The 23,731-nt window shown below is 40.3% G+C and overlaps 1 protein-coding gene across 1 annotated transcript in view; it reads left to right on the top strand.

Annotated features, from left to right (window-relative positions):
- The window catches only part of nphp4 (nephronophthisis 4), a 178,362-nt gene that overhangs the window by 16,796 nt on the left and 137,835 nt on the right, over positions 1 to 23,731 (top strand). Inside the window, exons 4-6 of the mRNA XM_037773417.1 lie at positions 6,820 to 6,989; positions 7,780 to 7,844; positions 21,496 to 21,645. Of these exons, the coding sequence (XP_037629345.1) occupies positions 6,820 to 6,989; positions 7,780 to 7,844; positions 21,496 to 21,645 (385 nt within the window). The remainder of the gene's footprint in view (positions 1 to 6,819; positions 6,990 to 7,779; positions 7,845 to 21,495; positions 21,646 to 23,731) is intronic.

Genomic DNA, 23,731 nt, shown 5'->3' with positions numbered 1-23,731 from the left:
TTACTGTATCTCTCTCTCTTTCTCTCCCCCCCACACACACTTCAAGGCATTGGCCATGCTGCCAAAACTAGTATCAAGACGTTACAGCCAAGAATCTTCCTGAGTGCATGTGCTTGCTTAGCTTCATAGGACTTCATGAGTCGAGCTATGACTTTGAGTCTTTTCTTTTAGCAACAAAGTCCCAGGATGAAGACCAAAAGTAACAACTGTAGTAGATATACAGTAGGAGCTCACAGTCACATGTACACTTATATAAAGCCTGGTTGTGTTTTTTTTCAATGCTGTATGATGGCAGCCTTTATTTATCTTCAACCCACGTGCATACACAGTCACATGCATTCAGGTTCATGCATAACATGTGAATAGTTAATACAGGCATGCAGACATGTGGAGATGGCCTGTTATCTAAGTCCCAGGTAGCTGACACTAGTGCTCCCAGCCTTCCAGCCAGCGTGTTGGCTAAATGGAAATGCCCTGTTTGCTTTTCTTTTGGGAAGCCTCCAGGGGTCAAACAACAGGGCCCTGTCAATTACACTCCAGTTGCTCTGGACCTCTATGCAAAACCTGTGCTCATTTGCAGCCTCTTTGTTTTGTGCAATGCCTGTGATTCCCCCTTCAGTGCTTGCCCAGTTGCCCACAAGTCAGGCATTTGAATGACCACCTCGAGGGGGCCGGAAGAATTAGCCTCCGCTTTTACAGTCTGATAGCACTATAAGACGTCCATAATTGCTTGTTTAGCACCAACAGCCACTAATAGGACTCTATGAAGCTATAACACAAGTTTTTATTCACATTTTCCAAAAGCAAGTTTTACAGTGTATAAACATTACAAATCACTGATTACGGATTAATGATGCAATACCATTTTTGTTATCACCTTTCAGTAGACGATAAGTCGGCTTTACGGTTTAGTGTGTACTTTTTCTCTGTCTATTAATGTTGTGCAATAAATTCATAGACTGTATATAAGAAGTGGACGTAGTCACCGTGACGTCACCCAGTGGTTTGTGGACTGACGCTTTGAGTCCTTGAGTTTTGGCATTTTGGCTATTGCTATCTTGGTTTTTTGCAACCAGAAGTAACACGAGAGGGTGGAGCTAAGTACAACCGAACGCTGAATAAGACATTTTTAAGCAACCGAAATGTTACAATTAACTTTCATGAATTCACACCAAAAAACATGACTTTTGTCTCAATTGCAGTTTCATAAAGGTTTTACCAGGATATATTTGTACCTGCTGCCATATCAAGTAAATTCAGTTTACTATGAGACAGATCTAAAATGATTCAAGGCAGAACCACCATCACAATCGTCTGCCTTTATCTCTCTCGCACTCTCTTCTCTACCGTAGCTTTACATCTCACAGCAGCTCTGTTAAATTTTCATTTGCCTCTTTCCTGTCATAGTTAAGTTCTCTGTCACCCACAAAGGGGTCTCAGCAAAACCCCCCGAAAGCTGCAGACAGGCTGGTTGTCGGTATGACAGCGACTTCAAGCTACATGCCTCTGTGCTGATGATGTTTTAATGTCACCCCATTGCCGTTCGCCCCTCTTTACTCAAGTTGTGTGGGGGGTGGGGGGTGGATATTTACCCCTGCGAGAATCGATTACTGCTTTGTTGACAGTCGCTGCGCACTATAACCTCTCATTAGGTCCGACATATGCTGCGCCTGGCATTGCTGTCGATGCAAGCTGTTTTCTCAATGACATCTCCCAGTGCTCCCGTGGCGTCGGGAAGGAGCAAGATCTCATAACATTGCCTTAACGTTAAGTTCTGGGGAAAAGTGTAGTCAATTATGTTGGTCTTGAAATGGTACAAAGTCGGAGCTTTGCTCAGGCAAGTGTCATTGTTGAGTATTTGAAAGTGAGAACAAATTTATTTCCATTGCTGGGGGGCGGAGGTAACGGTGTACCTAACAGTATATCTAAAACAAAACAAAACTCATATGACTTCTGTTAGCACACGCCTTGCTTCATTTCCTGTTAGTACAAAACATTACAGTTAGGGTTGTCAGTCGATTCAAATATTTAATTGTGATTAATCACATGATTGTCCATAGTTAATCGCGATCGATCATTAATTAATTTCACATTTTTTATCTGTTCAAAATGTACCTTAAAGGTATATTTGTCAAGTATTTAATACTCTTATCAACTTGGGAGTGGGCAAATATGCTGCTTTATGCAAATGTATGTATATATTTATTATTGGAAATCAATTAACAACACAAAACAATGACAAATATTGTCCAGAAACCCTCACAGGTACTGCATTTAGTATAAAGAAATATGCTCAAATCATAACATGGCAAACTCAAGCCCAACAGTCGACAACAGCTGTCAGTGTGTAAGTGTGCTGAATTGACTATGACTTGCCCCAAACTGCATGTGATTATCATAAAGTGGGCATGTCTGTAAAGGGGAGACTCGTAGTACCCATAGAACCCATTTTCATTCACATATCTTGAGGTCAGAGGTCAAGGGACCCCTTTTGAAAACGACCATGCCAGCTTTTCCTCTCCAAAATTTAGCTTAAATTTGGAGCCTTATTTAACCTCCTTCATGACATCTTGTATGATATGTTGGTAGTAGTACCAATGGATTCCGTAGGTTTTCTAGTTTCATATGATACCAGTATCTTCACTCTAGCTATAAAACTGAGCCTGCTACAACCTACAAATCGCAAGTTGCATTAACGTGTTAAAGGAACTAGTGCCGTTAACGTGACAGCCGTAATTACAGTGTCATTAATTTATTATTTGCAGTACTACCTCCCAATACAGTTTGTAGAAGACATATCACCATCACGCTTCGGCCCCTGTGAGTTTGTGTTGGAGAAAGATATGATAAAGGCCCTGTGAGGCTGAACAAGGTGCAGCTAAAGCATGCTGTACTACCACGGAAAAGCTGTACAAATCAGCTCATGTATCATGAATTAGCTTAAAATATTTATTCAAAACACTTGACACTATTTTATCCTCAGTTCAGCTTGTCTTTCTCAAAATATTCATAACCAGTCATGGTTGTTTTCTTGAGCATTGACTACATCCTTTGAAAATCAGAATTATTGCAAATTGAAAAAAGGAGATATGTGCTCCGTGGGGACAATGTTTATTTATTTATTTTTTTTCCCCAAGATTGGAACAGAATCATTTTGGAGGTATATCAAGGCAGCGAGGCAGATGAAAAAGAAATTCTACCTTTGAATTGGAAATCCTTCATGAACAATGTCCACGTTTGGATCGCTCTGAGACTGGGGACTACGTCTTTGACCACAATGCAAATTCCACATTATCACAGGGGGAGGGACCTTGGGTGAACATGATAGAGAATGTCTTGTTCATACAGCTTGAGATAGGTTCAAGAGAAGTTCAGTCACAGATAAGGCTTTGATTTGGGAGTTACGGTCTGAGGGAAATAAATAGATAAATAAAGTGAGTGAAAGTAAAGTTTTCAGTCCATGAATACTGAATGACATGCATCTTGGGATGGGGGATATTTTTACTTTCCCAGCTCAGCCAGTGTTTGCTGCTGCTGGAATATCTGTCAGAATTCAAAGCTCAGCAAACACACAGAAGAAATGCTTAGTGCCAGAAAATGTTACTGAGAAATTAGCCAGTTGTCAGATGTGATTATCAAAAAGTGGGCATGTCTGTAAAGGGGAGACTCGTGGGTACCCATAGAACCTATTTTCATTCATATATCTTAAGGTCAGATGTCAAGAGACTCCTTTGAAAATGGCCGTGAAAGTTTTTCCCTCCCAAAAATGTTAGCGTGTTTGGAGTATTATTTAGCTTCCTTCGCAAAACAAGCTATGACATGGTTGGTACCGATGGATTCCTTAGATTTTTTAGTTTCATATGATGCCAGTATCTTTACTCTGGCTTTAAAACTGAGCCCGTTACAACCTAAAAATCGCAAGTTGCTTTAATGCATTAAAGAAATTATTGGCATTAAAACAAATTAGCATTTTTATCGCATTAAGTTTGACAGCCCTAGTTGTTACTTATCCCATTCTGTCTTAATTGCCCGTGTTGATAAAGCCTTCACAAACATTTATTAATGTTGAATCACCTCCAGCGGGAGACTTTCATCTTAGCAGACACATCAGTTTATGATCTAATTTGTAAATCCCCAAATCCTTGTCGGCAAGGCAAAGTCCGGTGAATATATGAAAACAAGCTAACAGACATTTAACTAAATCAAACCATGGCTAGACGAGTATCTTTGCCTCCCACGTTTTCCATTCGTATTTGGAAACCTAGTAATTTAAACTTACCATGCACATAGATAAAGACCGATGTGGCCAACAGGAAGGACATTTGAATCTACTGCTCCGTTGTGGCTGTTAGCTGGGGTTGAAGATGAACAGTCTCTGCCACAGTGGGCTGGGAGAAATTGGCTCTCTATTTCAAGGTAGCTCATGTCAACTTATGCCATTTTCTTCTGTTGACACTGTCATGTTCTTCTTTTATGGCTTTGAAAAATACCAGGCTTTGTTGTGCTCGGGGACCAATGGATCACATAGAATTTGTGGGTCTCTTTATCATATTCAGGCCTTTGTGCATGTAAATCAGTGTGGCTGTGCTGTAGGTAGGCTATTATTTCCAATTTGAATGTCAGATCAGAGTCTGTAAACAATTGCACCTACCTGGCACGGACTACAAACAGGCTCCCAAAAGGCTTGACTGTCTTCCTCTGATATTGTGTAAAAATAGGGAGGTCAAACCCCCCGCATAATCCTAAAGAGTCTCCTCACTGGGGGGGACAAAACCGCCTCTTGAATGTGTGCTTTTTGATATCACACACTCACCAATCAGGTATTCTTGTCAACGCTGGATGTTTGGCTCCATCCTTTAGAGACCTGCTATATGGAGATTGACACCAATGTGCGTGGCATGACCGCAGAGGATGAAAAGCAGCACAGCAATTGTTGTGGATGAAAAGAAGACCAAACAAGGTGTACGTTTCATGATTGCATCGGGGCGAACAATCTTTTTGCCTGATAATCAGACTGAACTGCTGTTTCGTTTCAGTTCATTAGGGCTGCAACTAATGATTATTTTCATTGTCAATTAATCTGTTGATTATTTTCTTGATTAATCGACTAGTTGTTTGGTCTGTAAAATGTCAGAAAATGGGGAAAAATGTTGGATCAGCATTCCCCAAAGCACAAGATGACGTCCTCAAATGTCTTGTTTTGTCCACAACTCAAAGATATTCAGTATGCTGTCATAGAGGAGTAAAGAAACCAGAAAATGTTCACATTTAAGAAGCAATAATCAGAGAATTTTGACTTTTTTTTCCTTAAAAAATTACCCAGACCGATTAATCGATTATCTAAATAGTTGATGATTAATTGAATAGCTCTTTAGCAGCTCTGCACTTCATTCTTTCAGCCTGACATGTTAATTTTAGCCCATGTCTTGTTGGGAGGGGGTATTTTGTTTCCCCCTACCCGATCAATAGTGAGGGACGTATCCATTCTGCTGATGTCATTTTCATTTGAGCTGTGGTATTTTCATGACGATTGAAGAAATGTGTCTATTTTAAGAGTTGTTACTTCATATGATGTGGCCACCAGGAGCCAAATTCAGTTCATTCAGGATACCAGTCATCTGGAATACATACAGTATATACCATGAAATAGGTTTGTGATACTGTGGTATCATTTTTCAAGTTATTCCAGTGGCGCATGTTTTTTTTTGTTTTTTTTTTGTAGAAAAATCAGACAAACCTGATGAATTAAGAGCAGCCTTTGTGATACTTCCAGCTGTTCATTCTCAGCGTCCCCTGTGTCAAGGTCCCAATACTATATGTGTATGATGTTCTTATGTATGACGACTGTCCCCCGGACTGCAGCAACTTCAATGTCAGCAAGAGTTGATGCTGAAAGCTGAGACTCTCTCATGGGACTGTGCACCATCTGTACTAGTTTATATGTCATTTCCCTGTAGGGATTCTCAACATGCAGTTTATATACTGTAGTATGGTATATTACATTTTACAAAAAGCTTTGGAATAACATGATCTTTTAGGGTGCTTTCACACCTAACCTGTTTTAAAACGAACCCTTGTACGTTACCCTGTTTAGTGCGGTTCATTTGGCCTGATGTGACTGTCAATCAAACTCTTAAAGAGGACATATCATGCTCACTTCCAGGTTCAATCTTGTATTTTGTGTTTCTATTAGAACATGTTTACATGCTTTAATGTAAAAAAAAAACACACATTATTTTCTCATACTGAATGAACCAGTACATACACCCTCTATCTGAAACGCTCCGTTTTAACGCCTGTCTCTTTAAGCCTCCCTCCCGAAAAAGCCCAGTTTGCTCTGATTGTCTTGTGAGAAAAATATGGTGCACCTTTGCAAAGGTAGTTCTCAAGCTGTGGGCGATATATTCTAATGAGCCTGCATGTGACATAGACAGGGGAGCCAAATCTGAATGCCTTGTTGAATCACATGTTTTCTGATCTCAGCAGCCCACATAAAAACTGAGTTATTTCACAGTTTGTGGGTTGGTAGGCATTCCAGATACCCAAATGTATGAACACAAGCACTGAAAAATAGAGTTCTTCATGATATGTCCCCTTTATCAGAAGGGACTCTATTTAAAAGTGTGTTAACAGAGCTAAATATCAGTGTTTTATGGTCTAATGATATTATTTAAAGACGAACTGTGTAACTTGATGCATAATTCAATGTTTCTTTGGTCTCATTTATATTAACATTACATCACGCTTTAGATCACAGACGTTGGCTTTAGATAAAAATCCATTGATGACATCTTTCTTCACTCCATGTGGTTCCTTTAGGTCCTGTATTTCCATACGTCTCTGCGGTTGCCCAGCACGGTGGTGGTCCTGGAGCTGGTGTCGCTGTCACCCAGGCCAGACGGCTCCCAGCAGGCCCTGGGGCGAGGCTTCACTGTCCTGGAGCTTTTTACCAACAGGCCAGAGGCTCAGGCTGCTGATGGGGACAGAAGGTGATTAGCCCACTCTTAATTACACCAGCCGGGTATTAATTCGGTTTATCATGAGGAGATGAAGGACAGGTATGGTTGTGGTGAGGGGGTTGCTGCTTGAATATCATCCAGGGACTCTGAGATTGTTAAATATACTTATACCTATTAAGCCCTAGCAATAATACGGTATGTAGCAGCTGTAGTAATTTCACTTTTTCTGCATGCTTGCAGAACTAAAGTACTACTTTGCATAAGCAGTTTGGGGTTTGTTCTGTTGTCATTAGTCAGGATTTAGAGGGGGTGGTCAGGGAGCTGGTCTGGTTGAGAGTAGAGCTGCAACGATTAATCGATTAGTTTGTTAACTATTAAATTAATCGGCAACTATTTTGATAATCAAATAATTAGTTTAATTTTTTATGAAAAAAAAGTTAGAATTCTCTGATTCCAGCTTCTTAAATGTGAATATTTTCTGGTTTCTTAACTCCTCTATGACAGTAAACTGAATATCTTTGAGTTGTGGACAAAACAAGACATTTGAGGACGTCATCATGGGCTTTAAGAAACACTGTTCGACATTTTTCACCATTTTCTGACATTTTATACACCAAACAACTAAACGACTAATCGAGAAAATGATCAACAGATTAATCGACAATGAAAATAATCGTTAGTTGCAGCCCTGGTTGAGAGATGCCAGTTGTTGACACTAGAATTAAATGTAGCTAGCACAACTTGAGACACACGTTTTTGTGTGTACATTGGCAACTATAGCAGCTCCATTCATTCAGGTTGGTTTTAATTTATTTTCTAGGCTGAATCTACACCATGGATCACCAAGAAACCTCCTCCTTCCCCTCCTGAAGGACACTGTTGACTGTAAGGACCTTTTTAAATATACTACAGCTTTTAGTAATTACTGTATTTGGCTTATTCACTTTAGGTATTAAGTAATGCAGCAGGAATAATGTAAGGGCCACAGTACATGTGGGATTTAGTGGTATTTATTTAAAGACAACGACATCTTTAGCTACACACAACGACCCTGTCGACAATAAAGGGTGCAGTGCCACCCCTCAGTTCTGTTCTTTGTCTTGTTATAGCAAGCTGAGCTGTTCCAAAATGTAATATCATACCAATGATTCACTAACATTTCATATCGTCTGAAGGGATTACGTCAGGCGTAACCTTTGGAGACTGTAATCCATATTCTGCATAGATGTAACAACTACTCATAAAGTAAAATGCTAAAGTATCAGAGTGGTGGCTTATGCTATAATAAAATATAGGGAAATAAAGTAGATTGAATAGCAAAACTTTTAACTTATCTAACCCAGCTCAGCTGGCACCGCCATCCCAGAACCTCGCTGACTTGGAAAAACTCCCAGCACAAACCCTTATGAGGAAAAACAAAATAAATATTTGGTGTGAAAACTCTAAAAGAGATACCAGTGCATTAGGTGCTGTGGGAAAACAATACAATTATAATGGGCAATGAAAAGTATGAAATGACACAAAGATGGAATCTGAATACTCTGCCAGGGACCATCACTGGAGGACGGGTCAACTGCGTGTAAGGTCAGTCAAACAGAGAAGTCTAAAAGAGAGAAACGCCACACATTTGAAGCAGACAACACCTTGCCCCCTTGCGTTTGTCTTGAAATGAAAGTATTCCCATTTCCCAGGCAGCCAGGGTCAATGTATTATTGACCATCATATTTTCTTCTCAGGCCAGTTGCAGTTATTTTTGTAGTTTACTTTTTAGCTATATTTTTCTTTAAGAGCATATGTGCAAGTTGTGTCCAAAGCTCTCAGAGTGATTTTAAAGATCCTAGCAGTCTGCATGATTGCTAACAATTACATATACGATGAATAGGTAATGAAGAAAGCTAGTACTTACGTCAAAGTTAACGCAATAATAACACGTTAATGCAAATTCGTTTTAATGCCACTAATTTCTTTAACGCATTAATGCTATTTGGTCTTTCGGAGGTTATAACAGGCTTGTTTAAAATCTAGAGTGAAGATATTGACATTATATGAAACTAGAAAAACCTAAAGAATCCATTGGTACCAACCATACCATGTCATACTAGCTTGTTGTGAAGGAGGTTAAATAACGCTCAAAATGCACACAAAATTTTGTCGAGGAAAAACTGTCATGGACACTTTCAAAGGGGTCCCCTGACCTCTGACCTCAAGATATGTGAATGAAAAGTGTTCTATGGGTACCCAAGCGTCTCCCCTTTACAGACACGCCCACTTTATGATAATCACATGCAGTTTGGGGCAAGTCATAGTCAAGTCAGCACACTGACACACTGACAGCTGTTGTTGCCTGATGGGTTTGAGTTTTCCGTGTTATGGTTTGAGCATATTTTTTTTGCTAAATACAGTACCTGTGAGGGTTTCTGGACAATATTTGTCATTGTTTTGTGTTGGTAATTGATTTCCAATGATGAATATATACATACATTTACATAAAGCAGCATAATTGTCCACTCCCATGTTGACAAGAGTATTAAATACTTGACAAATCTCCCTTTAAGGGACATTTTGAACAGATACAAAAATGTGCGATTAATTTGCGATTATTCACACTTAAATATTTTAATAGATTATTTCAATCGACTTATGATTGAATGAATCAATATAACTGTGGATCTCCCTGCTGGAGGTTGACAGTTTGGTTATTCATCTGGCTTTGGGTGTGAGTTGTTTTGTGAACTATTGATTGGATTATCTTTGAATATCAGACTTGTATCCGGTTAGCATTTGAGAACAAGCATTTGAATTATTGAGTTTGCTACTGAAGCTCAGGGTTGGTCTAGATATGTCCTCGCTTGGCCTAAAAACCAAGGCTATGAATTACAAAACACTGTAGTGCCTCACAGTATGAATAACACTGCGCCCAGTGAGAGCCAGAGTTCCTGTCTTGGCTATCATGTCACATGAATATTAGAAAACCTTCTCTCAAACACGGACTCTTATACTTGCTGAATTATTAACCACATGCCTGTTGTTTAGTGGAACGTTGCTTTTTTGTTCTAAGGGCCATACTGCTGCCACTCTTGCTGCTTTTTTTAAAGTCAGATCCCTTTTTTCATTTCTTTATATCACTTTCAGTCTCATCCACTGTGACAGGAACACACAGTACTTGTATCTACTGCTTGATGTGAAGCATCTTGAGTGTGAATTTGTAGACAGAATCAAATATCTAAAACTGATCTGTGCTGGAGTGAAATAAGTACATTTCCTTACGGTGGTCATTCATGTCTGATTGTGGTAAAGAATTATAATGAGAAAACATGCCCTGGAGGCTGACATTGTTTTCATTCTTCATTCATTACAAATTCCACATTATTCAGTTTCCCCCAATTTGTTTTTGAAAACACTGTTGCTCCGGATAAGAAAAATATATTCATTACTTCTTGACGTGTTGCAAATGAAGTTGGGGTTAGAAGTTGAACTGAATATAAGTGAATGAATTGAAACTGCAAATATCTGTATTTCCACACGTCTACCATTTTAATGTCATAGCAAGCATCACCCACCATCATCATTACAACGGAGTGTGCTTCCTTATAGTCCTAAAACAAGCTGATGGCTTCGGGCGTAGACATGTCGCTCACCCGACTGTGTGGCTGGGCCGTCTTGCTCGTCTCTCTTCTCATGTCAACAATGGCGTGCTGAGCTCAGTTAGTTTCAGTTCAATTTAGGTTAACGAATAGATGCAGACAGAAACTAAATCAACATACATCAGGGAGGAGGGTAACGTATCCTCATACAACTGTTCACATGATATCTTACAAGAAGTTATTCCTCATTTTTCATGTGTTTTCCCAAGAATGTCCAGCAACACGTGTCAATATCCGCTCTTTACATGCATACAGTCTTTTAAAAAAAACAAAAACGGCTGTCTTCAGTTAGGTTTAGGCAACAATACTTAGTTAGGTTTAGGAAAAGATCGTGCTTTTGGTTAAAATATCTACGGTTAGGTAAGTGGCATTACTTAAGTATGGAAGTTACGTGTCAAATAAATCAAAGTTGACCTTCACACAGGATATGAACAGCGATCTCCTGGGCGAAAGTCTGGTGTTTTTTTACCCACCCGTCCACCCCAGCTCATATTATCTAAGACCTGCCTTCTTGAATGTTGGCAACCGATCAAAAACGACAAATGGCACCCTGTGAACTAGGGATGCACCGATCCGACTTTTTCAGTCCCGATAACGGAGTATGGATACCTGTGTTTAATTAATAAGCTGTATGCCTCACTATGTGGAAGTGACTGAGATCATTCTTTTTTATGTTTAAGGCTACATCAGGCTTGACTTAAACATTGCTTTCCTAACTTTGTAAAACAAAATGTAACAAATGGATACATAGTTATAAATTTACTGTATTGTTATTTATCGTACACCAGCAACTTGGTAAAACATCTTCAAAATTAACAGGAGTTAAAATTCAAGTGTAAACCTTTTTAATGCAGCAACAAATTGGTCAAAACTAAACCAGGAATACAAATTCCAGTATATAATGTATATAGTATATAAACATAGAATTGAATTGAATAGTCATTGTCACCGATATCCGATCCGGTATTCGTATCAGTGCATCCCTACTGTGAACATGACATGACTGAAAATACTGTGGTTTACTTGAGAGAACACAAAATCCAAACCAGGAAGTTTTTTTTTTTTTGGTGGGCTGCCCTCTGCGTTCGGCGTTGTGCCCACACACTGTGGTCTTATTGAATGAGGAGGCTGTGTATTTTTATGCAGTGCAAATGTTGGTGTAAACATGATCTAAACGGCACACAGTTTGTCTGAGATGGCCTCAGCTTGAAGCCAGACAGAGCACTCTACTGCAAGGCTCCATTTTGTGATTTGGCAGCAGGAGAAACATGAGTCCTGTATTTTTCCTCTCGCTGAATGTCACATCCAGGGCCATAACAACTTTGAAGCATTTTGTTGATTTTGTATCATTGTGAAAAAGTTGTTGAAAGAAGCTCATATTGACCGCCAGGCTATTGACTAGCATGAGCTAGTGTTTGTCCTTCTGTGTCTTTAGGGCATTAAAAGTGCTTCCAATTACATTTTTTAGCACTGTGTATACTGTGTACATACTGTATGAACTTTCCTGTTAAGAAAGTATAAGAAGAGCAAACAAACCTCGGTCCTATCATTTACAAAATGGAGCTTATTTTCCGTTCCAAGGACAGTAAGTGTACTCCGTCCTCTGGAGTAGGTCAGCATTCAGTCCGCTGTTCGCAGTGCAAAATGTGGTCTTTGTCTTCACAATCCATTGAGAATTGTTTGCTGCATCACAACATGCAGCAAAAGGTACAGATATATTCTAGCATGGTAAATGTGTTCACTGGGTTCTTCTCAAAGTAGGAATAAAGACAGATGAATGGAAAGAGAGAGTGCACCTCGTGGCCTTGTGGTAACTCAGTTTTTTGTCGTGTTTTGGCACAATTTGGATGAATTAATATAATAACTGGCTCTGCAAGATGAAAGAAAGTATTTTATGAATACTTTTTACACCATCATCTAGAGACTAACATTAGCAAAACAGAGTAGAAAATAACACGGCCTCTTTGATTTCAAAAGATCTGCATCAGTGCAGCCTTGTGGATAATGATGGGTTTCCCTGGTACTGCATTAGCGTTAGTGCTGAAGACAATACAGCACAGCGGCACACTATTTATTTCATTACTTTAAAGGCACAATGAGTAGGATTTTCCTAAAAAGCAATGTATGAACTCATACAGAAATAATCCCTTTCAATTCGGGATGTCAACGATTAACCACCGGGAACATTTTTTACTGGGTACACATGTCTGTCTATATGTTAATTTAATATTTAACATCGATTGGTTAACATGGGTGCCAAAGCTTCATGTTAAAGGTCCAGTGTGTAGGATCTGGCAGTATCTAGCGGTGTGGTGAGGTGATTGCAACCAACTGAAGACTCTCCCGTGTGCCAAGCGTGTTGGAGAGCTACGGTGGCCGACGCAAAAACGTAAATGGCCCTCTCTAGAGCAAGTTGAAGCAGAGCCAGTGCTCAGAGTGTGTGTGTGTGCACGTGGGAAGTGAGTGGTGAAGCAAGAGTAAGAGGGCGGTGGCGACGGGAGCGAGTAACCATATTGACTCCGCCCCAAGCAGGAAAAGTTAACAGAGTTTTGTTTGTCCGTTCTGGGCTCCGTGAAGAGGACCCGCTCCCTGTGTAGATATAAACGGCTCATTCTAAGGTAACAAAACAACGATTCTTATTTTCAGGTGATTATCCACTAAAGACAACATACTTATTAATTTTAAATTCAATTTCTGCCTATAGATCCCCCTAATTGTTACACACTGGTCCTTTAACCAATTGTCACTCTCAGAGTGAATTAAAGAGCAGGTGAGAAAGCAAACAATATTGTAAATGTTTCAATTCAGAATCGATGCGTCATCAGTTAAAACTGACATCCCTACTCTCAATTGAAGCGTTTTGTTGTTGTTTGTATCATTGTGAATAACTTGTTGAAAGAAGCTAATATGGACCGCCATGCTATTGACTTGCATGAGCTAGTGTTTGTCCCCTTCCAATTATGTCTCATACTTATATGCAATTGTACAGCATGTTCTAACAGAGTCCATAGTTTTGCAATGGCAATGCCAGCTTTGACAATGGGCCTTCATTGCAGAGAAGTGCCACTGCCAGGGGCATGTTGTTGTATATGTGTATGGTGTGATGTGTGTAGGGGGATGCATTTGGCAGAGTGTGAGCAGGGACAGGCAGGATATATACTGTAGGTGGCTGCCAAACACTATGTCTCTGTGTTCTACTGCCTAGCAGGGCTCTCTGCCACTGGCTGAGTAACATACACACACACACACACACACACACACACACACACACACACACACACACTCCCCCCTATGGGGTGGGATAATGAATGGATAGAACTAGAAACATGAATACATGAAGAAGAAAATGAAGGAAAGTTGAAAAGGGGTTGTCTAGTACAAGACTGTCTTGGTGGAAACAGGAATTAGGGCTGTCAAAGTTAACGCGATAATAACGCATTAACGCAAATTTGTTTTAACGCTACTAATTTCTTTAACGCATTAACGCAAATTGCAATTTTTAGGTCGTAGCAGGCTCAGTTTTAAAGCTGGAGTGAAGATGGAGGCATCATATAAACCTAAGGAATCCACTGGTACCAACCATGTCATACTAGCTTGTTGCGAAGGAGGTTAAATAACTCTCCAGACTTACGCTAAATCTTTACGAGGAAAAACAGGCATCAGCATTTTCAAAGGGGTCCCTTGACCTCTGACCTCAAGATATGTGAATGAAAATGGGTTCTATGGGTACCCACGAGTCTCCCCTTTACAGACATGCCCACTTTAGGATAATCACATGCAGTTAGTTTGCAGTCAAGTCTGCACACTGACACACTGACAGCTGTTGTTGCCTGTTGGGCTGCAGTTTGCCATGTTATGATTTGAGCATATTTTTTATGCTAAATGCAGTACCTGTGAGGGTTTCTGGACAATATCTGTCATTGTTTTGTGTTGTTAATTGATTTCCAATAATAAATATATAGATACATTTGCATAACGCAAGCATATTTGTCCACTCCCATGTTGATAAGAGTATTAAATATTTCACAAATCTCTCTTTAAGGTACATTTTGAGTGGATGAAAAATGTATGATTAATTTGCAATTAATCGTGATTAACTATTTTAATCGATTGAAAGCCCTAATAGGAATGCAAAGTGATGGGAAGTGTAAATTCTCATAACTCTAATTATAATGATTGCCTTGTTTTTAAATGAACGTCACCAGATGACATAATTAGATAAATAGATTAGATACAACCACTGGGCTGATTAAAAGATAGCAAGAAAGTGTTGGAGCCAGAAGCAAGAAAAAACAAGCTTCTCCATGGCTCTGAAAAGGTGGTATTTTGGATAAAAACACTTTTCAGCAGAAATAGAAAGTAAGTTTAGGTTAAACACAGTTTTAACCTATGAAATACAGCTTGGACCAAAGGGTATAAGATCAGTGGAGAAACCCCAAAAGCTGAAATATAAATTGGAGACAAGTCGGTCTGAACTGAAACAGAAAAAAGGAGCAGTGAAATTAGGGAAGAAAGCAATAGAGCTGTAGTGGCAGAGAAGTCAAAGCTTCTCTATTTTCCAGAGCTGGAGTCAGGGTCAAGAGGCAGGAAATGGGAAAAGGAGAGACGATAGAGGAAAGGAAGTTGCCTCGGGGCTTTTGAAAGTCTTAGAGGATGAGAGGCAAAAAAGGGAGGAGGAAACAAGCACGAAGGGAGGCAGTAAGCTCATTGGCTTCATCTAAGCTTCTGCTCTCGACCAACTGGGAGGAAAGGGGAAGGAGTGGAGAGAAGAAAAAATGGAATAAGGAGGATGGAGGGCTGCTCTGGGGCCCTCTTAGTGTGATGAGAGGACAAACAGATGGTACATTGTGTTCACATTAGCATATCTTAATTTGAATTAACACCACGATGCATCAATTTATTGTGTGTACGTCTGTGTGGGGGACAGAAAGGTAGTGCCATGACAAATTCTCTCACTGATATACCAAAAAGCCTCTCTGTGGCTAAGATAAAGAGGTTTGCTGGTGCCTTCAAAAGGGTTTTCCCTGCATATCTGACTCAAAGGCAACCCACATAAGTGTTTGTTTTCACCACCTACGCCAGGCTTTATTGCTGTTTGGGTGAACTTCACACTTCCAACAAACATAATGAAGTTAAACAACACTTTTCCCCCGTTGTGGCTCCTCCACCTCCAACATGGTCCACTTTAGGCTCATATTGAGCCACGGAAAACTCTGCTTTACAACATTTAAACAGTACTTTTATGTGTGTGTGTTCATGTAGAAGCAACGTGATATCACACTAAAAGATGTGATAGACCTCCCTGTCCACCAGAGGATAGCGTGTCAGTGTCACGTCAGGCGTGAATATTACACGTGTTGAGGTAATTTAGAAACAAATTACATCATTTATTCACCAGAGAGCACTGACAGGTTCGTTTTTGAACTGTGAAATGTTCCATCCAGTGTATACGTTGGTAACAAAAATGTATGGAATCCTTTGTGGACCAGGTACCAAATTTAAGGAATCCGCAAGTTAAAGTTGCATGTTCTTAGGTATGAAGTATTAGCTGATATATCAGTATATGTTTGTTTTATTCCCAAATGTCTGTCAGAATCAGTCTCAAAAGTTGTTCTGGAAATCAGTGTAAAATGCACATCAACATTTCCCAGAACCCAAGTTAACGTTTTTAAATTGCTTGATATATCAGACCACCAGTCCAAAAACTAACAATTCGCAATGATGTATTTAAAAAAGTAAAGCAGCACAGTCTCACGTTCAAGAGGCTATAGGCCTGTAATGTTTCGCTTTCTTTTCTTAATCGAATAATCAACTAATCATTTAAAGCAACAGTGTGTAACATTTCGGGGATCTATTAGCATAAATGGAATATAATATTCGTAACTATGTTTTCATTAGTGTACAATCACCTAAAACTAAGAATCGTTGTGTTTTCGTTAGCTTAGAATGAACCCTTCATATCTACATAGGAGAGCGGGTCCTCTTCATGGAGTCCACCGTGTTGCTCCACCTTGTTTCTACAGTAGCCCAGAACGGACAAACCAAACACTGGCTCCAGAGAAAGCCTTTTGGGTTTTTGTTACCTGAAGGCCGCCGTAGGTCTCGTGAAACTGCGGTAACGTGAGCCGCAGAGTGCGAAACCGTGGTACTGCCATACGCCTTCTGACTTCTGTTGTGTCTTTATGGTAAGGATAGCCTCTGAGCGAGGCGAAAGGCATTACCACGGTTTTGCACTTGGCGGCTCACGCTACCACAGTCTTAAGGGAGTGAGCAGAGGGACACTGAGTTGGTTGCAATCTGTACACTGTACCTTTAAGCCTAAATCACCAAATATTGAATTGTTATAGAAAGTGAGCTGTGGCAAAGCCTGAGGTTTACATTCCTACAGTTAGCTTCACTGTTTGACAAGTGATATCTGGGAAAGTGACATGCAGAAGCACCAGCGTAGTGATTGCTTAGTACAGTTACCAAACATAGAAACAAACGCAAGTCACCACTTCAGATCCCTTCACTCTTACCTAAGTTGGCAGTAAAACCTTCCCTTAAAAATCACCCCATTGGTTTTCATCTTTATTACTTTCTTCTTTCCCGTTCAACCATCTCCCAAAACCACTGCCTGTGTTTGTCTGATGCTGAGCCATTTTTTGTTATTCCCCCCCCCACTTCCTTGGTTTCACATCTCCTGCCAAGTTGCAGCTCAACTGACTCTGAGGTACCACACCACTGCTGTAAGGAAAAAAATTGGGGTAGTTTTCTAATCTATGCACAGCATCTGACTGAAACCCAGGCTTGATGCATAATGAATAACAAGAAATAAATGATGAAAAAGTTGCCGACACCTGGGCAGCATCTGTGTCAAGAAAGTTCTATGCTTGATTTTTTTCCCCCTCCCTTTTTCTCCCTTCATTCCCACCCTACTTTTTTTCTGTGTTTCACGGTGAGAAACACCTTTTCAATGAAAGCTTCTGCCGCCACTGAAAACATTTATAGAAAAGAGTTGAAGCTGTGCTGCAACCTCAGAGATTTCCCCAAACCATTTTCCTTTTCGGGCTTTATACATTAGCACTTTTTTTTTAAGTTAAGTAAGTTAACTGTAAGAGAGAGTTAAAGGGTTTGGCTGGGATGAGTCATGGACAGGTAGCGGTATACGCCATCATCTTCTTTCCTTCTCAATCCTCTCTTATTGACTTTAAAGATAAAGGCTCGGCCCTGTCTAGTGCAGAAATGGACATTCTACCCAACCTTCCCGTGAACTCACCATATTTTTTTTTGTTTTATATGATTGAAAAAGACCTCCTTCATTAACAGAAATGTCTTTCTCCCTCAAGATACCATTTATTTCAAATACATTTAACATAAAATCGACTTTCTTTTCAGTGCTGCTATTCAGCTGATCCCATTGTGATCCATTTGCTGCTTTTATTTTCTTGGTAAAAAGATTTGAAATGTTTTACTTCTGTGGTTCTGAAGAATAACGTAGTAGCATAAATATGTTAGTGATGGATTTACCGGTTTGTTTTGAAGTGTAACTTCATGTCTTCAATCATTTTAGAAATTGAATTCGTTGTGTAGCTACCATTGGGCAATATTTGAACAAGCTGGATTCTTCCTTACAATAGTCTGGACTTTATTTCAGGTATTAAAGTTGTTGTTCTTGTGAGCCAAGTTTGTAGGGCAGTTAGAAAAATGCACTGATGTTTTAAAAGCTGATTCACACAGTTTATTGAGAGAAAAACTTTGTGGATTACATTCAGCAATTCCTTAAACTGTGGGATGTTGGGTAGTTTTTAAACTGGGATGCTGTAGCAGCATATTTTGATGGCTGCTGAGGAGTTTGGTTTTCTGCAGTACATTAAAGGCCAAATATAATCAAATGGACATGGACAGTGATGGGCACGTGGTTCTGTTTATACTACACTGTACACATGAATGTGTTTGTACATCTGTCACGCGTACAGTCTGCACAGTCTATATTTGTATATATGCTCTCGACAGATGTGGAAATTTGGGTCACATGACGTGAGTATAATTTGGGTTTTATTGACATTTTCTTTTGTCAGGCAATGCTCTTTACAGTAAAAAAAGCTTAGCTGGTTATAATGACACTTCAAGACAAAACAAATCTTAAGATTTTATATTTTGACACCAATGATAAAACAAAGTAAAAAAAAGTATATTTATATTCGATGAAAGTCATAACTTCTTAATGTTTGCTCTGTCCATCTTTAGGGTTCAACGTTTTTTTTTCTTTTCTTGCCCCTATACAAATTGTTTTATGTATTAGTGGTTGTCAAATAACAGCAAAGACTAAAGTTAATTGTCATGTTTTATCCACCCTGCTCTCAAACCTGCGGTTTCTCTCACATCCTCTGACGCCATCCAACTAAACTCCTGTTTCCAGGATAACTGAAATACTCGCTGCACTTCAGCTCATAAACTTTGTCTTTACCTGCTGTCATTTACTTGCGAGGGCCCGATCAGTAAGGCACATGTGCAACTCTCAACAGAGATGAGAAGGAAGCGAGTTTCAAGTTTAGTTTCTTCATAGAGCACATTTAAAAACAACAAAAGTTGACCAAAGTGCTGTACAGTGTTAAAACAACAATATATTATATAACAAGGCTAACTCCTTGGCTGTTTCCATCATCAGCTCTGGAAAAAAATGTGTTGTGAGATTAGATTTTCTAGCCCAACATGGCATTTTACGTGCCCCAGGCAAGCCTTGTTGCTGAGCCCTGATGTTATGTTGATTGCAGCTTGAACCCTGGTATCGATTCTCCAAGTGTTTGCAGAATTGCAAAATTTGCAAAATTCACGTTATTCCAGCATTCTCTCAGAGGATCCGACAGCGTCTTGTGATGTTGAAATGTGTCTCATCTTTTCTCGTTTCATACTTTCCCTAAAATGTTTGGGGGTGGTTTAGGTATGGTGACTGGGGAGGGAAAGCCTTGCAAGTCAGCAATCCCTGCTCTACCTTGGACTTCAAAGACCTGGCATCGCTTTGATGCGTGTTTAGGGTGGTTGTCATGCTGGAAATTAATAGTTTTTCACACAACTTGAAGCCAGAAGGATGACAGGCGTCTGTGGAGGCTCTCTTCAGTTTCCACTAACATTTGTCTAGTAGTAGGCAGAAAACTTAGAAACATGATTTTGATCCTGAATAGTGAATACCTACAGTATATATTGTAAATCTATTTATTTGCTCTGCATACACCTGTGAATTCACTGAAATTGACAACAATCTTTTTAGACAAACACTGTTTACTGATAGTTATGAACCAAACACATCCCAGCACTTAAAACTGAAGTCGGTAACTTTATTATTATTATTTTTTTAAGTTATTTTTTTTTATGAAACTGTCACTATATCCTGACAGTAGTGCATGAGACAGATAATCTGTGAAAATAATCATGTTCCTCTGTGTCCTCAAGTGCTCCTAATAGAGAGCCTAAGTCCTGCCCCTTCCGGTGGACCCCATGGGACCTTATTTCGGAAAAAATATGTACAATAGTCAACGGCGAGAGACATATATTTTTTTTTATCTCGTTGCTGGTGTGAGTTCATCCCTGTACGAAACACACAGGCATCGTAGCTTCAGAGAGAGAAACGTCACTACACGACTTTTGGGTGTGTAATCTTTCTAATTACGTCTTATACTTCAACAGTTTTACAACAAACTGTGACTTTCTTGACTTGCAACATTATCTTCAAAATGTACAAACATCGTATGTGTGATTCATGGCGCAATTCAAACGGGATCAACAAAAATATTTCTCTCTCGCCGTTGTCTACCATTCATATTTTTTCCAAAATAAGGTCACATGGGGGTCCAACGGAAGAGGCGGGACTTTGCCTCTCTGTGGCATTTGCAAGATTCCACAGCGCTGAAGGAAAACAACCAATCAGAGCCGAGGAGTCTCTACAGCAGCTGTCAATCACTGCTTGCGACTGTCAAACTAGGCAGCGCTGATCAAACATGAATCAATATTCTGCTATTTCTCGCCTCAAATGAGAAATGAGAAAGGTTCTTGACTGTACTTAACATTGCGGCCGGAGCAAACGTTTTCATTTTACAGCTAAACAGTAATAGTAGGAGCACTAAGAGGACACAGATTATCTGTCTCATGCACTACTCTCAGGATTTTATCATATTTGCTCAAAGTTACCGACTGCAGCTTTAAATGCTCTCCGACGTCACCACATTTCACCATCTATAACGACTCCCCTTCAGATTGCTCACTGTCACCTTGTTGAATCAGCCTATGGGACTGAATGGAGCTTCCTGTATTGATTGTCACTGATGCTTTTGAAGGTGCGATCATTAACCCTGTCAGAGTGAAAGATTGTGAAGCTGTTCAGGCTTGAAGGAAGCCAACATACGCTGCGCATCAACCACCACTTTGCTCACCCTCCAAATGGTCTGTGCTTTGTGTCAATGGCAGGAATCGTAGGTCGTCACTTGTCATTGGATGACCTGCTTGAGCGATGACAATGTCTACCTCATTGCTCATGCCTTGTGTCTCATCTAAGCGGCATTGCTCTTCTGGAGGAGCGCCTTTTTCCAAGTTGAATGGTTGTCATTTCAGTTTAGCCCTGGAAAACGATGCTCGCAGTGTAATGGAACATTGCACCTAGGTCACCAGCACCCAAATGGAATATTGAAAAATGGTCTACGTGTTGGGTGTCGTGTTGTCTGTGACTCATTGCTTTTGGGGAAATATTAGACTCTGACGCACCCAGGAGATTGATTCTTTGGTCGGGTTGGGGATGATGGTGGGATGGAATATCATATCTAACTCATTTATATTCAGAGTGGCTGTTTGCTTGTTTGTCATGAATGTGAAATAGTAAAACAGTTCTACATAAATGTGTTATATGTCTTTTTCTGCAGACGGCAGTCTCCTGAAGACGATAGGTGGAGCACATTTGGACTGTGCGATAAAAAAGCACCCTGCGTTGGCTTCTGTGATGCACCTCCTTCCGGAGAATGTCCTTATATCTGGAAATGAGAACATTCCCGGGCTTGCAGCTTCTCCAACAGGTAAACTTCACATCGCTGGGAAGGTGTAAGGTCAAATAATGAGTAATGCGCTCCTGGCCTGGGTGTCGGACTAAAAAAGTGTTCTGTAACGTTACGCAGTACTCAACGCGACGCATGCCTTGAAATCATGCCCTCCTCCCGTTGTTCAGATGCGTCCCATGGTTCATGTCGCCCGTGTGTTTTTAAAATGTTTCTTTCATTTCTTATCCTCTTTGGCACAAATTGCAGCTTTACAAGGTAAACACTTTTTACGTCCGTCAGTCTCTATTTTGAGGTAATTGCACCAATTTTGTGTTTTTCAGGATTTCTGTTTTTTTTTCTATTTTCTATGCTACCTGTTGTGTTGTTCAGCGTGTTGTCCTTTACACTCCCTCAGTCGTTCAATATGTGCTCCCTTCAGACGAGAGCAAAACAAATCTATGTTGGTGGAAACAGTCACATGTAGGGTCTGTTTTTACTGTGCAGCTCATTAAATGATTGTATTAGAGATTCAGTAATCAATAGTGGAGCTGCTTTGATTCCTTCACTACAGATACTCTTGGTGCACATTTAGTCCCTATTCAACTGTCAAAACAAAAGTTGAAGTCAACAAAGAGGTCATCTAAACTCAAGCTAGATAAATCAAAATACGACATGGCTCAACCAACACCTTCGGCACTATAGGGCTGTCCCGAATACCATTTTTTGGGCTCTGCACGATACCACTGTCACACACTCAGAGGCTTCCCCCACACATTGTGTCAGTGATGAGTCCACAGGTGCTTTACGCCTGACGGTGTACAGACGCCTCTGTCCGCGCTTAGCGTCCCCTCTCTTCATCCCTCTGTGCGAGTGTAGATGTACCTCAAAGGCACGTTTGTGGGCCCTCTCCCCCTAAACGGTGGCATTTAAGGCTGCTGTCTCCGTGCATTATGCAACCCGGCTGTGCAAAATGCAGCCTGCGGAGGTTTCCTCTCGGCCCTTTCGGCCCGAGCCCCGCATGGGTTGCACTCCGACATAAGAAACGGCGACAAGGGCTCTGGTGTGGCTCGTCTCCATGACATGACTTGGGACTCAGCCAGACTTTTCTCCGTTCTCGGCCGAGATGGACGGCATAGCACTGCAACAAGTGTCTTTGTTGTGTGGTTTAATTAAACACATTTTATTTTGAAGGATTCTGTTATGCTACATTATTGTTTTTTTGTATTTTTATTTATTTATTGAATAATTTTCCAAAAGGTTTGCAGTGTTTTATGCATGTTCGTAATCCCGAGGGGTTAAAAAACGCAAAAACAAAACTACCAAAATTTAAAACAGAACGAACAAATAGTTGAATATTCGGGTCCAGCCCTACTCGGCACATATCGGGTGTAACCCTCCATAACATACTTGAGCAACTACTCACTTGTCTTTCTCCAACTGCCAAAATATCAAACAGGACATCCATCATCATGGTACTTAATAGTGGCGTTTTTTTGGAAACTTAGTTCCATCAGAAGTTGAAATGTCTGCAGTACTTAGAAAGTAAGTTTCTAAGGGGGAATGTAATGAAGTCTGACAGTGCAGAGCTCTAATCATTGGGAGTCAGTGGGAGGTATGGTAGCCGGCTAATCCTCTTCATGTTCTGGGGCTGTGAGCAGCAGAGACCTAAGCTGCCTTTTAAGACCACAGCCACCGGTTTGATATTCACGCCGCATTCAGAACAGTCCAACTTGGCGCTCCAGAGACAGGGGCTGCAATGAAACGCTTGATGGCTACATTAGTCTTGAAGAGATTACAATCACACTGGCTATTTTCCTCTTTGTGGTGTCTGAAAGGGGTGATTGTGGACTTCACAGGCTTTTCCCGCTTCATCCAATGGCTGAGATGCTTTCTTCAATCGATTCCCATTCATTTAGGCCAAGTATCCAGAATGGAAACAGTTTTTGTCGTATTGTTAGACGCCAGCACTGGTATCCTTCTCTGTCGTGTAAATATTCCAGGGATTGGCATTAGGCACAAATCACTGGAGCAGTCATTTAGATGGAGCTGCTGTGTCTCAGAAAAGTTCTAATCAAGTATGTTCAAAATCGAAGAGCAAAGGCCGACTGTGTAAACATTTGCTGCC

The sequence above is a fragment of the Sebastes umbrosus genome, chromosome 6 (assembly GCF_015220745.1).
Source record: "Sebastes umbrosus isolate fSebUmb1 chromosome 6, fSebUmb1.pri, whole genome shotgun sequence".
In the NCBI taxonomy this organism is placed as follows: Eukaryota; Metazoa; Chordata; class Actinopteri; order Perciformes; family Sebastidae; genus Sebastes; species Sebastes umbrosus.
This window is presented reverse-complemented; position numbering and strand designations above follow the sequence as displayed.